Genomic DNA, 15578 nt, shown 5'->3' on the forward strand with positions numbered 1-15578 from the left:
ACCATTGCATATTTCTTTTAAAAATTTGATTTCATTCGAATTGAAGTCCAACATAACAAAGCAAGATAATGTCAAATTTCAGTACCGATGATATATAGCTAATATTTCAATGTAAATTTGTTAAATAAATATCTCAGTATAGTAATAAATGATTGTCTCTATATTAGAATATAAAAAAATATTGACATAACACAACATCCTAATTCTACAAATATCAGTGAAATTTCAATTAACACGACAAAAACAATTATTGATAAATTAGCTATATAAAATAAATGTACCATCAATTTTGAGCGATTTATAGAGCAATGGCAAACAAGATATAACATATAAAACTATATTACTAATTGGTAAAATTAGTGCCAAATATAACAAATTATCAATGTTAATATATTTTATAACATTTTAGAAACGTAAAGTTTATAATATATATTTTACAATTTATAATAAAATAAAATATTTAAACAATTTAATAAAACTATATAAGCAACATTTCATCAACTGCACTTGAAAACACGAATAAAGAGTTATAGTTTTGAATATTGAACTAAGAATTTTATAATTTCACTTTTCGAAATGTTACTTAATATTAATTATTTTGAAATTTAAAATTATAATAATTGATAATGTGGCAATATTCAATATATATTCATAGTTCAAAATAAATATACATTATGGCAAGCAAGTTTGTGAACACTCACAATATTAGTAACAAGTTTATAAAATAATGTGTAAAATTCGTACAAAATATACACGACAACCACATACCTCCCCTCAATGTCACTATAAATTTTTCATTTAACATAAAGTATATTTGTGTTAAAGTTATGATTTACTAAGATTATTAAAATACTAATAACACTATTTCACAAACTATACATTTATTTTACTATATTCATTGAAAATATGAGATGATGGAAAACGTATAAAATATATACATTGGAATTATCATACTGGCATACTTTAGCAACATATATCAAATGTGTGTATTGCCAAATTCATATGTACCTTGATGAAAATTGTTTGTGTGTGATATTTACTTTATCACTTCCGATGGTTCATCTTTTGTAGTATGACCAATTTCAAATAAAGGCAAACGTTCATACTTATACTTATACTTTGAATAATGTATTAAAAATATTCAATATACCTAAAATAGTATTAATCTTGATTAATCTATCTTTGAGTCTGCACATTTGTACAAATTACGTACGGACACTTTAAATTTACGCTACTATACACCGCAATTAAATATTTTTTACAAGTTCAAAATCAAATAGCACTGAAGGAACATCTCATGTTATCGTTCATTCACAACACTTTCCAGGGTTCTTAATTATACGTATCTATACAAATTCAAACATACACAACATGAGGTCTCACAGGGAGAGGTGGTTTATATCCATTCCCATTGTGTGTGACCAGTTGACGGTAGCAGGCGAGTGAGGGATCATCAGGAGGTCTGGTCATGGTCTGCGTGGATTTGAGGGGTTCCCAGGGTCCGCCGATGGTGTGATACTCGGGCGTTGTACCAGAATGATGGTAACGTTCGAATTTATCGGTCATCGGCGGAGGAGGAGGCGGCGCGTGCTGCGGCGGGCCGTGCCTCTTCTCGCCACGGACACCGCAACAGCGCCGGCAACGATCCGTCGTGCAACCCAGGTAATACAAGACACTACCTATAAATACATACTTAATAAAAAAAAACTTAAATGACATTTAAAATAACTTTGATCTACTGAACAGTTGAACACGTACATGGCTTTATTCTTTTAGCTAAAAGAGCCTAGCTTTAGCATTTTTTATTACATGGCACTTTTAAAATACATTTTACATCTAGGTTTACGAGTAAAATTTATAACATAATTAACCTTGAGTTTTTTGTTCTATATAAATATTAGTTCTAGCGGAAAGTTCTGTCCGAATCTAATACATCATTTTCGTTTATTGCATCTTTGGCTCTAAATTTTTATAACTTGATGTATACATATTGACCTAGAAAATAAACTATATCATATGCAGTTGATTCACATTAGTCATAAGTGTGAAATGACAGTATATCCATAGTGGCTGATAAAGTTCATTTACGAAATGCTACAGAAGCATGTAAAAATTTATCAAAAGTGTTTAGTGAAGGTGCATGTTTTTGTCATGGTACAAAAATTTGAAACAGGTTGTATTCCGGGCGAGCATCTTTGATTGATGACGATGTTGTTAAGGTAATGTTGGAGCAATGCCCTTTTCTAACATCACAAATCGCAGAAAAGCTTAATTCAGCTCAACAAACCATTTCTGATCAAACTCGGAAAAAAGGATTCGTGTGAAAATATTCAAGGTGCGTGACACATAACATAAATCAAATGCACATCTTGCTTGCTCGGAACAAAATTGAGCCCTTTCTGAACTGGATGGTAACTGATTATGAGAATTTGGTTACATACTCGTACAACCTCCGATTATCACATGTTTTTGACCGTACATAAAGTTTGTACGGCCAAAAAATGAAAAATGAAGACGATGTCAAACACAAGGGTTCAATTTTTTGCATCTAAAGATGTAACATTATTTAAAAAGGGGTATACAAATTATCCTTACGCTTGCAGGAAATCATTAATAGACCATTATATTATTCAATAAAGTTAGTTGGCGAAAGAAAAGCAAACGTATTTTGTTTCATTTCACAAACGGATAGAACTTTCCGATAGAGCTAATAAAACTCATAAACAGTTCAAAAAGCTAAATACAAACTTTATCATTCCAGACCGTTGACTAATATGACAAGCCAACAATTGTCGGTGATGATGCGGAGATGCTGATTTATCATATACATCAACGGTCCGGAGTCCAAAGGATTAAATTATGAAAATCCTATAGATAACTTGCCTATGACGGCCAATGCGGCGGCGATTGTAAGAACAATAGCGGCGACCGCTAGAGGTCCTGCCGAGCATCGTATTTCGTATTCGGGCACAGCCGCCAACGCGCGCCCTTGCAGTCGTTCCGGTCCAGAACACAAAGCCCGACTCGCATCTAAAGTCAGGGTGGTGCTGCTGGTATCAGACTGGTGTCTACTACTGGAAGATGCGTTGATCGCACTGCTCTCGATTTGTAACTCATGCGAGCCTGGTTGTGAGAGCTGCCACAGCCACAGAAGTGAGCAATTACAAAGTAAAGGATTGCCCGCAATCTAAAACAATGACAAGTTTTATTTCGATGTCAAATAGATATATCAGTAAATAATATATATATATATATATATATATATATATATATATATATCATAAAATATAATATAAATCGATTCCCATACCTGCAGCCTCTGTAATTTGTCAATCGGAAAATGCGATGCTTCGATCGTTTTCAATCCGCAGTTTCTCACTGAAACTAGTTTTAAATGTGAATTCCCGTGAAACATTCTTGATGGTAAAGTATCTAGTGCAGGATTATCATCAAGCCAAACTTCTTCCAATCTCACATTATCTACAAATGCTCGAGAGTCTATTCTATGCAGCGCCTCCATTTGACTAACTCGCAAATCTCGTAACTGGAACAATGATTGGAAAGCTACTGCTGGAAGAACAGCTATGTGGTTGCCACTAAGAGTTAACCTTGTTAAATTGACTAGTCCTGATAGCTGAACTGTTGGAACAGCTGTCAAATTGTTATTCGCAATATTTAAATCTCTTAGTGCTACAAGTCCCTCGAAAGCAGATTCGTCCAAATTCGAAATAACATTATCTTCAAGAGATAAATGGCGTAAGTTTCTGCACTGATTAAATGCTGATTTCGGTATTGTCTCTAAAAGATTTCCAGAAACAGACAACTTTTCTAGGCTGAGCGTATGTTTTAAATTTGATGTAGGCATATCTAAGAACTGATTATTATCCAAAATTAGTTCTTGCAGGTTAACAAGTGCTATGAACGATTCTGCTTCAAATTTAGCCAAATGATTATCAGCTAAATTGAGTTCTCGAAGCGAACGTAAATCATGGAAGGCAGCGGCGTGCGCTGATTTCAATCGATTTTCAGACAGGTCTAAACGTCTTAAGGAAGTCAAACCACGGAAGACATCTTTGGCTAGATGTTCGATAGCATTATAACTCAAGTTAAGTGTGAGTAGAAGCGTTTGCGCTTCAAAATTTTTTGATCCCAGGACGGATATGGAGTTGTGAGAAATATCTAATGTTTCAAGACGAGCGTAGAACGTGAACATGAAGTGCACGTTAGTGATTTTGTTGCGCGCTAAGTCTATGTCGCGAACATCCGGATTCAGTTGAATCGGAACGACTTCGAGGGCCGCATCAGCGCACGAGGCCCGCAGCAGTGAGTCGTCGCATCTGCACCGCGCCGGGCACATGGCCGCGACCGCAGAGTTCCATGACGACATCAGCGGCCCGACCAGCAGCAGGAGTAGTACCCACATCGGGGAATAATGGCTCGTAACTACGCCCATGACATCAGGTCAATTTTATTCTGAAATCGAGAAAATACAATTATAACTTCGGATCAAATCCTGTCATTGACTTAGAATATAGGAAAAAAATATGTATAGTTAATTTGAAATCAAATAAAAATTGTGCTGTTAAGTAGCATTTGAATAAAAATTAAGAAAAATAGGAATAGCGGGGTTCGAATAGCTGAATAATATTAGAAGTAAGAAGAGAAATATTGGAACTGAGCTGAAATTAAAAGAAGAATAAAGAAAAATATGGAATGAAGCTAGAAGTTAAATAGAATTAGGAATTTGGAAAAAAGAGCAAGAATTGAAGATAATAAGAAGAAGAAAAATAAGAAGAATATAGAATAGGATACATACATGGATTGAAAATGATCAAAATTAGAATGTAAATAAATAAAAATGTTGTAGGTGGCTAAATGCTCAGAGTAAGCGAGGCCAAATAAAAAATTAAAAAAAAACAAAACCGTAATACAATAGCTAAAAATTCAAAGAACTCAAAACTACATTTAATTTAAATAAGCTATGTGAAGTCAAAATTAATTATATTTGTAAATGCTTCACAGCACATATAAATATTATTTTGTAATAATTGAAATATTTTCTTAATTTTCTTTTCTAAATTTGGCACTATAAAATTCTTAATAATACTTAATTCTTAATAATTAAAACTATTGATCTAATTTTAAAGATTTTTTTTCATAAACTATTCTTTCATTGTGTATTATTTTTGGGCGAATATCTAACTATACGTTTACTAAATTTAATAATTTATAATCGAAGTGGGCACATACCTGCCCACATAAGAATGAATAATTAAATTTTTAGTGACAAAAACGTAGGAAGAGCATTAATCGAACTTTTCCATTTCTTTCTATTGTATTTCCAACCATCGAAAGAGATGCTTAATTTTCGTTTATTTTGGTGAATTCAAATTATATTTGCCAAAAGTAATTATAGGTTTCATTGTGATTTGGTCACACGCATATTCAACATTTTTTCCAATTTGGTAAATATTAAATTGTGGCCTTGAAGGCCAATTGATGTATTTGAAATGTGTTCCGACACCCACAGGAGAAATTACATAGATATATAAATATTTGTGCTTTATTAACATATAAATTCATTCATGCGTGATTTTAATATAATACAGTAATAATGCAAAAAGAATTGTATATTAAAGACTGATTTCTTGAATAATTATGAGTATACTTTGAATAAATAATTCAACATCATCATTTGTTTTTCACTTTGAATTAATTTTTGAGAAATTTTGAGTAATCATAATATTCAGTAAGATATTAATTCGACATAAAATAAGAATACGAAGAAAGGTCACATTTGATTCATAAAATTTTATTTTCAATTTATTAGGATTTATTTTTGTCAGATTCATACAATCATTATAGAGGATACGATTGCGTAAAACAATATGAATATTATGCACAATGTATTATTTTCTCGTTCAGTACAGAGCATAAATTTCAGAAAAGCATTATAAGTTATACTCCGCCTATGCGAATGTGTTGTAAACATTTTCATTTGCAATTCATGTTGACTGACTTAGATAAAGATATTTTGAAAACGAGAAAGTTTACACGTCTTAGGATGACTCATTAGAAATTCTTGAAGGATCTTTCCTCTTACCACCTTTCTTGCAGTCACTTTGCTCTTTCTGTCGCGCATCAAGCTGACGTAAAAACTCGTTCATCTTCATTTATAATGCTCACATCTTTTGAATTTAATGGATTTAACAAGTAAAACGACTTCCAACAAACAGACCTTATATAAACCCGTACAGTCGTACATGGGCTAGCATATATATAAAAATTTTATGAAAAAATATGTATTGGCAAAAGATTTTGCACTTACACTTGCAATTAGTGTTTGCATTGTAAAAAGCAAGCAAGTATTGATTATTTTCTGAGAGATATTATCTCAATTTATTTAAAAGAAAATTAAAGAAAAATTCATTACCTTGAGGAAAATATTCTGAAGCATCAGAAATGAATATTTTAATGAAACGATATTAGCGGTAAATATTCTTAGGAAGCACTGTAAATTCATCATACAAATGTTCCACATTTGTCGTAAATTGATATTCAAGCCAATTTAAATTGAATATTTTTTATACCTTTGAAACATATAAAAACATTCGTATTTTGAAAAATTACAATCAACAAAATGTAGTTAAATAATATAAAAAAAGAAAAAAAATGAAATGAGGTAATAAAAATCATAACGATAATACGAGAAGCAATAGAGTATTTGTAAGGATAGTAATTGATGGTATAGGTTTCTCGCGGTATGATAGATCAAAGTTAGATTATCTATCATACCATATAATATAATAGTATAATAGATAATAGTAAAAATATCTATGATAGGTAATATGTATCATATCATTAGATTAAGTCTTATATCGCATTGTAATAAATCTTGAGTACTTTTATATGAGAATAAATACTTGTAGGTGTTAATAAATACAATTAACATCAAAATAAATATGATCAATCTTATTAATGGATGTAAATTATGTTCTCAATGACTCCCTTATACTTCCTTATACTTGTACAATTTAATGTAAATACTAGCTGTATATAATAGAGTTAATCAATGAGAAATCAATATACTAGTTTACGTGTAATCAACGCGAGTTCTTATAGAAATACATCGTATGCTTTTTAAATTTCTGAGATCCGTACAGCCGCTTTTGAGAAAATGTCTAGGAATTGTGAAAAAACGTTCAGAAATCATAAAATTAGGATGTCATATTTTCTGAACTTCTTCGAAAAGTTAGAAAAAAGAAATAGAGTTGATTGAATGTAGAAAAATCAATAATAAAATTAATTTGAACACAATTCAATAGTGATTTCCAAGGATTTATCTTTTATATTTCATCAGAAACAAAATCATTTTTAAATGTCAACTATTTTATGAGAACAACAGCGTTTTTAAAAACGTTAAAGTGAGGCGTGACTCATTAAAGTTGGGAAACACTGGCTTAGAGTATACTTGCAGTGGTGATGCGAATTTTGTGAATGCTACGCTACGACATAGTAAGAAAAAAAAGTTAGGCAAATAAAATAAACAAAATAGACAAAAGAGAAAGAAAATCTTTGAGTAGAGCTATATTCAACTGTTATTTCAAAATCAATTTCTAGTGTGTGGAAAATTTACAACAAAACTGCAGGTGAAATCGAATTGAAGGCGAACGCTGAGGACACGTTATGGTGTCTAGTCGCGTCTCATCTTAATGCGAGCACGACACAAACATATATACTATTATCAAAACTAAAATCCATAAGACGACAGACGATTCCTACCAACCACAGTATAAACTTCAGCACGTGCATAACATGCGTCCTCTGACTCTATAAACTTTACTCAAAAATATAATGTGTCAAAAATAATGCATATTCATGCAACATAATTTGATGCATCTGGGGCCAATATACAATGCAACATTCTGGTGCCAATATACATTTTTTTATTTTTTTATTGATTCATTTTTTAAATAAACTGCTTTGAACAAACAAATCAAACGTTTCGTACATTATAGGTAATAGCCTTGGGTTTTATTTCATTCCCTCATCGCTATGACTTGTGCAAGAGGACGAATCATTAAATATTTAAGGTACATCACTATTCACTCTACAAATAGTCAATCACAACGAGCCATGACAATTTTTTATACAAAGTTTCAGGGACAACGAAAAAGCTAAAAAGGTTAAAAGTAGTATATTTAAACTAAAAAATGACTTGTTTATCTTAAAGATCTTAAAATTAGAATATGCATTATTAAATCGATTTACTCATATACTCAAATTTACAACAACTTTTCTAAATATAAATATTTCTATATATAAAATTTTCTAAATATATTAAATTTCTTTAAATTAATGCATCATTAAATCGATTACTCATATACTCATATTTACAACAACTTTTCTAAATATTGTTTTTATAATAATTGATTAAAATAATATACAAGGCATCACATTTGATCCCTTGTGTTCAAATAATTAGACAAGCTCATGTTTGCATCCTAATTCTTCATTAATTTTACTTTTTTGGCATTATTTAAGGATATGCAAAGAACAATATTAACTAACAATGAGAATATGTATAAATTATAATTTCAAATTTCAAAGGTATTGTTCAAAATATTTTACACCACAGTGCAAAATCTGAGTGAATTTGTGATGTAATAAAAAGACTGCTGAATAAAATTCAGAAATTTGTATAGTAATTTTTTTTTTACTTTGTGATAGAGAGGCAAAAATGATGACTTATCCATAATTGCTTATCATTTGTAGAATTTTTTTCAAATGTTATATATAGAATAATCGGTGTTTGACATATAAAATCAAGTAAATATACAGCATTCCAATACAACTAACCGAATCCGTGTTGTTCCAATTTGACAAAAATAATTTGCAGTATCTGATAAAAAAATATTTTCCAATTTTACAAAAATAACTATAGTATCTGATGCAAATAACTAAAATAAAATAAAATATTCTGTTGGTTGTTATAGAAAATTGAAAATATGGTCAAACCACAAGTTTGTAGTGAAAATCATGTTCCCTGACATGAAAATGAAATTTATGTTTCAATACCAATTTAATCTAAATTTCAAACCATTAAGTTCAAATGCATAGCAATTCAATTATTTTTAAACTAACTAATTGCATCAACAAATAATTGCTGGTTACTTCGTTTTGTGTTTTTACTATCTAGAACAGAAACGGTAGTACCTATAGACAGAGATAAAAATAATTATTATCTCATTTCAATAGTAAGCTTTAAATTAATTTCAAAATAATACATTTAAAATTATTTCAATCATAAGACTTATCAGACGTTCAAAAAAAATTGACACGAGTTGAAATGTCGATCCACTAGGTTGGAAACTAAGTGTGTGCGGATTTTTGTTAGAAAATCAAAGACATTTTTTTCGTGAAACTGAATTACTTAATTCTGAAATGCACAAAGATATGTGATGTCAATAATGGATAAATCACCGTTTCGATTTGCCAATTCAATCCGCTACATTTTCAGCTGCATTGTTTAAATTCATTAGTTGTTTATTGTAGGTGTCAGAAATTATTGTAAGGTTGATGATATAATTGATCAAAGTGGATAATTCCTTTTTATTTTTATTCAACATCAACTGAACGACCTAAGCATTTTTTATCTTTGAGTGAATAATCACCAGAACGACATTTGGCAAACCAACTTTGACACGGCTTTTTTTAAGGCTTCGTCACCAGCTCATAACTTTTCATAACTCATAAAGCAAAATGACAAAAATTTTAGATTTGATTTTTCATCTTTCAATGAACGCCAAACGAAAACTACGCAACAGAAAACTCACTTTTTACTGATAGACATCAAGTGCCTACTATCCATTAACAAAGGGTATTTTACATTTGGACAGCATCAGCAAAGCTAAAATCTCAATTGGAATCATTTAAGCTGAAAAGCACGAAAACTTACTACATAACACATAATTGCTACAAAAGATGACAAAAAAAAAATTGATTTGATTTTTCATCTTTCATTGAACGCCAAACAAAAACAACGCAGTGGGTTATAAAACTCCTATTTACTGATAGACAACAAAACTGCCTACTATCCAGTAACAAGGAGTATTTTATATTTGGACTGCATCAGCAAATATAAAAATTCAATTGATGCCATCTAAGCTGAAGAACACACTCACTTATTTCTAACCTAACCTAATATTTCACAAAAACAAAGCTGCTAGCTCTATTTGAACTAGCGTTCAAATTAAATGAGTATTTATCATTACATCCTGCGGCAAACAATAAACGAATTCGGGTTGCCAGGTCAAGTACCGATACATTTTCAATTCTCTATATGAAACAGAGTTCTGCAATGCAACGTGCCAGGGGGCGTCGCCTTGTACGTGCATTATATTTCAATCGCATAGCTCTTTTTTAGTTTCATAGCAGTTCTCGCTTCGCCTTTCCATTCATTGTTTTTCTTTCCCAAACACGCGCGGTCTGCGCTGCTTCAACTTTTGCGCTTCAACCGGGACGGAGAGATAGGATGCAACCGACAACCGGCAACCGGCAACCGGCAACCGACGATGATGTTTCTCTTACCGGAAGCGATATAGTAAAAGTAACTTGTTCAATGATTTAGAAAGTAACAGTTCGACGAAATTCATTGCAGTAAATCAGATTTATGCTGTTAGATATATAAAATCATTTATCGATTATCAATGCCACAAAGTCTCACAAAAAATAATTATAATAATTTAAGTATAACATTTAGAAGATCATTTTAATATTGTAAGTAGCCAAGGATTATAATTAGCAGTATTCATTACCGCTTTTACGTAAAATAATATCTAAAAAACTTATGTAAACAAAGTAAAAAATCATGTAAACTGTTTTCATAATCTCTCATACCAGGCACTCCTGTCTGTCTGACAAGGAGAACCCGCGCATTGCTCGTCTGGGATTTTGATGAAATTTGGCACAATGGTAGATTTCATGCCCAAACTGACTCTGGTAAAATATTAGAGGCCTATGAAAAGCGGTTTAATTATAAAAATTAATTAAAGTTTGCATTTAAGCAGCGCACTGTACACCATCGGTACACATAGCATGGAGCGTTCTTTCTTATCAGCGGGAGATTGTCCGAGTGGTAACGTCGGCGAATTGTAATTTTTGCGTCTATGGTCGAGAGTTCGAATCCTTCTTAAGGTTTTTATTTTTTTTTACTATTTTCATTTCATATTTATAACTGCATGAGTTAATAATATTAAAATTAATTCAAATTTTAAATTGATTTTATATTTTTCATTAAATTCTATAATAAAGTCCCCTTTTACGTGAAATTTGATGTGATACCAGAAAAATTGATGTAAAACATTATAATTTCATATTAATAACAACAATAATACGAGTGAAAAAAATATAATTTCTTTGCATATAAACGCTAATATAAGTTCTACAATTAACTGGATGATACTTATGCAAAAACCAGATAAACATAAAAATAGCTTGCAACTTATTTCTCCACACAGGTAAAGTTGTTTATTTAGAAAATAGAAAATTGTTGTCAAATCAGACAACAAGAAAAACAATTAACTAAAAAGAAAAAAACATTCGAGATACATTCTCTGATTAATCATCAGTTATCTGTGTATATTTTTCAAAAAATGATCCAATACGATTGGTTTGCAAGCAAATTGGCAAGTATTAGAATTTTTTAAGAAACCATCGCTAGTGCAAAATCTTTATGCAACACTGCCTAAATTTTCGAAATGTCCTCACTGAAAAATTAATTTTTTTGTTTGTTGTATTTTTAAGTATCATCCAGTCAATTGTAGAACTTATATTAGCGTTTATATGCAAAGAAATTATATTTTTTTTTCACTCTTATTATTGTTGTTATTAATATGAAATTATAATGTTTTACATCAATTTTTCTGGTATCACATCAAATTTATATACACGTAAAAGAGGACTTTATTATAGAACTTAATGAAAAATATAAAATCAATTTAAAATTTGAATTAATTTTAATATTATTAACTCATGCAGTTATAAATATGAAATGAAAATAGTAAAAAAAAATAAAAACCTTAAGTAGGATTCGAACTCTCGACCATAGACGCAAAAATTACAATTCGCCGACGTTACCACTCGGACAATCTCCCGCTGATAAGAAAGAACGCTCCATGCTATGTGTACCGATGGTGTACAGTGCGCTGCTTAAATGCAAACTTTAATTAATTTTTATAATTAAACCGCTTTTCATAGGCCTCTAATATTTTACCAGAGTCAGTTTGGGCATGAAATCTACCATTGTGCCAAATTTCATCAAAATCCCAGACGAGCAATGCGCGGGTTCTCCTTGTGAGATATGAAAATAATGTATATATAAATAAATAAAAATAATTAAAAAACAGTATTATAAATCAGATTTATAGGCTTAAGGGGCTTAAAGGTAAAAAAGTCCACCACCGATATCTCAAAAACAAGTTAATAATTTTTTAACAACAATATTTGAAAGTGGAGGCAAAAAGATGAACAACACGCCATCACCTTGATTTTTACAACGTCGCTATCAGGAGATAAAAGGCAATGCTTGAAAATACATAACAAAAGTAATTTCTTTCATTGTTAGTTTTTTTGTTTGTGAGCATTGAGTTTAGTTTACCCTGGCAAAGGCGTAAACAATAAAAAATAGTTAATAAAAATGTAAATTCTGCTAAAAGAAGTAATTTTACAAAAAAATAATTTAAATTAATAGTTATTGCAACTCCCATGATAAATATTTCTGATGAAATACCAAATCACAGTTATATACAGTGTACTAATAAAATTTATATTTTTCATTGGTTAAATGAAAATTTAACTATTATCATTATGTAAAAACCCTTTAAAACTAAAAATAAAACATTAGAATTACTGCTCCTCGCTGTCCAAGGTGACGAATTTTTGAGAAACAGCAAAAAAAAAACACATTTCTACAATGATTAGCTGGGAGAGATTTACTGCACATATTCAGATAGTTGATATAACTGCTCAAAGTCAAATTGGACCTTTGTGCCCCGCACTATCCCTATTAAAATAAAAATTCCGAGATTTTTAGAAAATCACAAGAATTAGCTGGGAGATTTACTGCACATAGTCAGATAGTTGATATAACTTCTCAAAGTCAAATGTGCCCCGCCGTACGCCTAAATAAAAATAAAATTTACGAGATTTTTAGGGAATCACAAGAACTACTCCTATGTTTATAGACTTCTCGAAAATCCAAGACTAAATCTAAACTAAAATTTATAATGATGCAAAACGTTAATCAATTTCATACAAGTATGAAAATATTCTGTAAGGTTTCACTATAACCTTGACAATTGATGTCTATTCCAAGATGGAAACCATTTTTCAGTTTTTAATAATGCTACATGTATTATTTAGAGACTATATCGTTGGACATGATCGGAATAATGCAGCTACGATACTGCAGTAGCGAAGCTAACTTGTAGAAATTCAGCACGCGCCCAACGGACGAAACTCATGTTTCTTGTACGAAAGTATAAACACAGGCCAATACTTGCACCCTTGATAGAATATTTTTATAAGTTCAACACTGAATCTTGCGACAATTTATCGAAAGCATATGTAAAAAAAACTAGACAAGATAACTTTGAAAGTTGTTCAATTGAAAAAATCATACATACTACGTTTAATGTAGGTATGTTTATTTACTGGGTATGAAAATGATAAAAACTTGGTTTTAAAATGATAAAAATCCTCATATATCTATTTATAACGATTTTTTCAGCACAAAAAAACTTTCTGAAAAAAAATAATTGCGTTTTATTAAAGGATTAAAAGAGATTTTCTACCATTATTACACACAATGTATTAAACTAGATTAGTAGTTTCCATATAAGTCTATACATATCTATATTCTATAACACGTATATTTAAACAATTTCACAATATTAGCTTGTTTAGAGTTTAGAGTTTTTTATTATTACTCCTTAGTTTTAAATCCTCAATATTTTTATTATCTGATCTACTTCGTTATTTTGACTCAATGCATTGTAAAACATTCTCTTGTTTCTCTGAAGATGAAGCAAAAAAAAAAACATGTTAACATGTAACTCTTAACATGTAATACATCATTACAAGTTTTATCAAAGTATTTACATTTTTCTTGCCTGACAGTCGAATTTTCTACTTGTTACTCCTTTTGTAACCGACTACTCAAAATATATGAAATTTTATTTCATTATTCGTATGCAGTTTCAATAAATTGTTTTAAAATATAATAATTATTAATAAACCAGTTTTTTTTTTCAGAAATATTATCCAATATTTTTTCGATACTTCATCTAATAAACATAATTTCAGTGTTTGCTAAGTTTGTGGAAATGCACTTAATTATGATTTTCTCTACTACTAAAATACTGAGTGCAGTAATTTCAATATGCATAATTGAAGATCAATAATTATAAAATATTAATTTTCAGTACAAGATTTTAGTGAGCTTTAGAACTTTAGCCAGAATTAGAATTTAAAAATCTGAATTAGTTTCGTTATACAAAAAAAGTTTTTTGAGAAAAAAAAAATTTGGAAAAAAAATTGAATTTTTTTGTGAATTGAATGTTCTTTAAATAATTCAAATCGGATGCTCCGTTCTCTCAAAAATTCTATCTATTTCTCGATTTCTATTTTCTGCACTTTTTGCTCCGTATCTCCCAAAAGGCTGAACCTGCCTTTGCCAAAAACTAATCAGCATATCTTCCTATCAATAGGAATCGAATGTTTTTTGAAACATTCAAATCGGCTAATCCGTGCGCACAAAAACACATACACACATCCATTTTTTTTATAAATGTTCAAAAACCTTCAAAACGTGAAGAAATATAAAAAAAAATCAATTTCGATTTTGGGACGATTATAATAACTTACCCTACGAGAAGTAAATAAAATTTCAATACACATAAGATATTTATGCAGTCAATGAAAATAAACAAATTAATATCAATTTCAGCCACGTTCTTGACAACTCCATATAAAAAACTAAAGTAAGTAAAAGTTTATGAAATACTAAGCGCTTCCTACACGAAACTTTAAGCGCTTTTTGCACGTATGAACGATCATCACGATGAAAAATGTTTTTCCTGGGGTGGCAGAACCGTATGCGTGAATCTAGAGACACACCGCTCGCGTATCTCAAATATATGCTGATGGATAATATTCTCCTGTATAATATAAAATATATACAAACACACACACACACACATATATATATATATATATATCCATTCATAGTGCAATGATGGAACTCGGATATGATTATCGTTTCTTCTCGCTTCACTAGTAATTTCAAATTCTAATGTGAGCATAATCTTTTGGAATTCCTGATGAAGGTTGTTGAGATCTAGCACTAAAAATGACCCGTCATGAAATATTCCATAATATGCGGCAAAATGAGCTTCATTTTGAAAGTCCGCACATAAAAATGTAGAGAGGTAGTTTCGCTATCATCTAGGATTCTAGGGTAACATAAAAATGCCGAATATTTCTCACAATAACTTAGGATGAATTAGCGTATAATTCAG

At 30.4% G+C, this 15578-nt stretch overlaps 1 protein-coding gene across 1 annotated transcript in view; it reads right to left on the reverse strand.

Annotated features, from left to right (window-relative positions):
• Positions 1 to 1356: 1356 nt before the first annotated feature.
• The window catches only part of LOC113375319 (leucine-rich repeat and immunoglobulin-like domain-containing nogo receptor-interacting protein 3), a 341130-nt gene continuing 326908 nt past the window's right edge, over positions 1357 to 15578 (reverse strand). The window contains exons 4-6 of the mRNA XM_026615254.1: positions 3311 to 4473; positions 2884 to 3187; positions 1357 to 1679 (exon numbers count right to left, since the gene is read on the reverse strand). Of these exons, the coding sequence (XP_026471039.1) occupies positions 1357 to 1679; positions 2884 to 3187; positions 3311 to 4453 (1770 nt within the window). The 5' untranslated portion in view covers positions 4454 to 4473. The remainder of the gene's footprint in view (positions 1680 to 2883; positions 3188 to 3310; positions 4474 to 15578) is intronic.

The sequence above is a fragment of the Ctenocephalides felis genome, unplaced genomic scaffold (genome assembly GCF_003426905.1).
Source record: "Ctenocephalides felis isolate EL2017-DRISC unplaced genomic scaffold, ASM342690v1 CF-g0.4_SCAFFOLD_01886, whole genome shotgun sequence".
In the NCBI taxonomy this organism is placed as follows: Eukaryota; Metazoa; Arthropoda; class Insecta; order Siphonaptera; family Pulicidae; genus Ctenocephalides; species Ctenocephalides felis.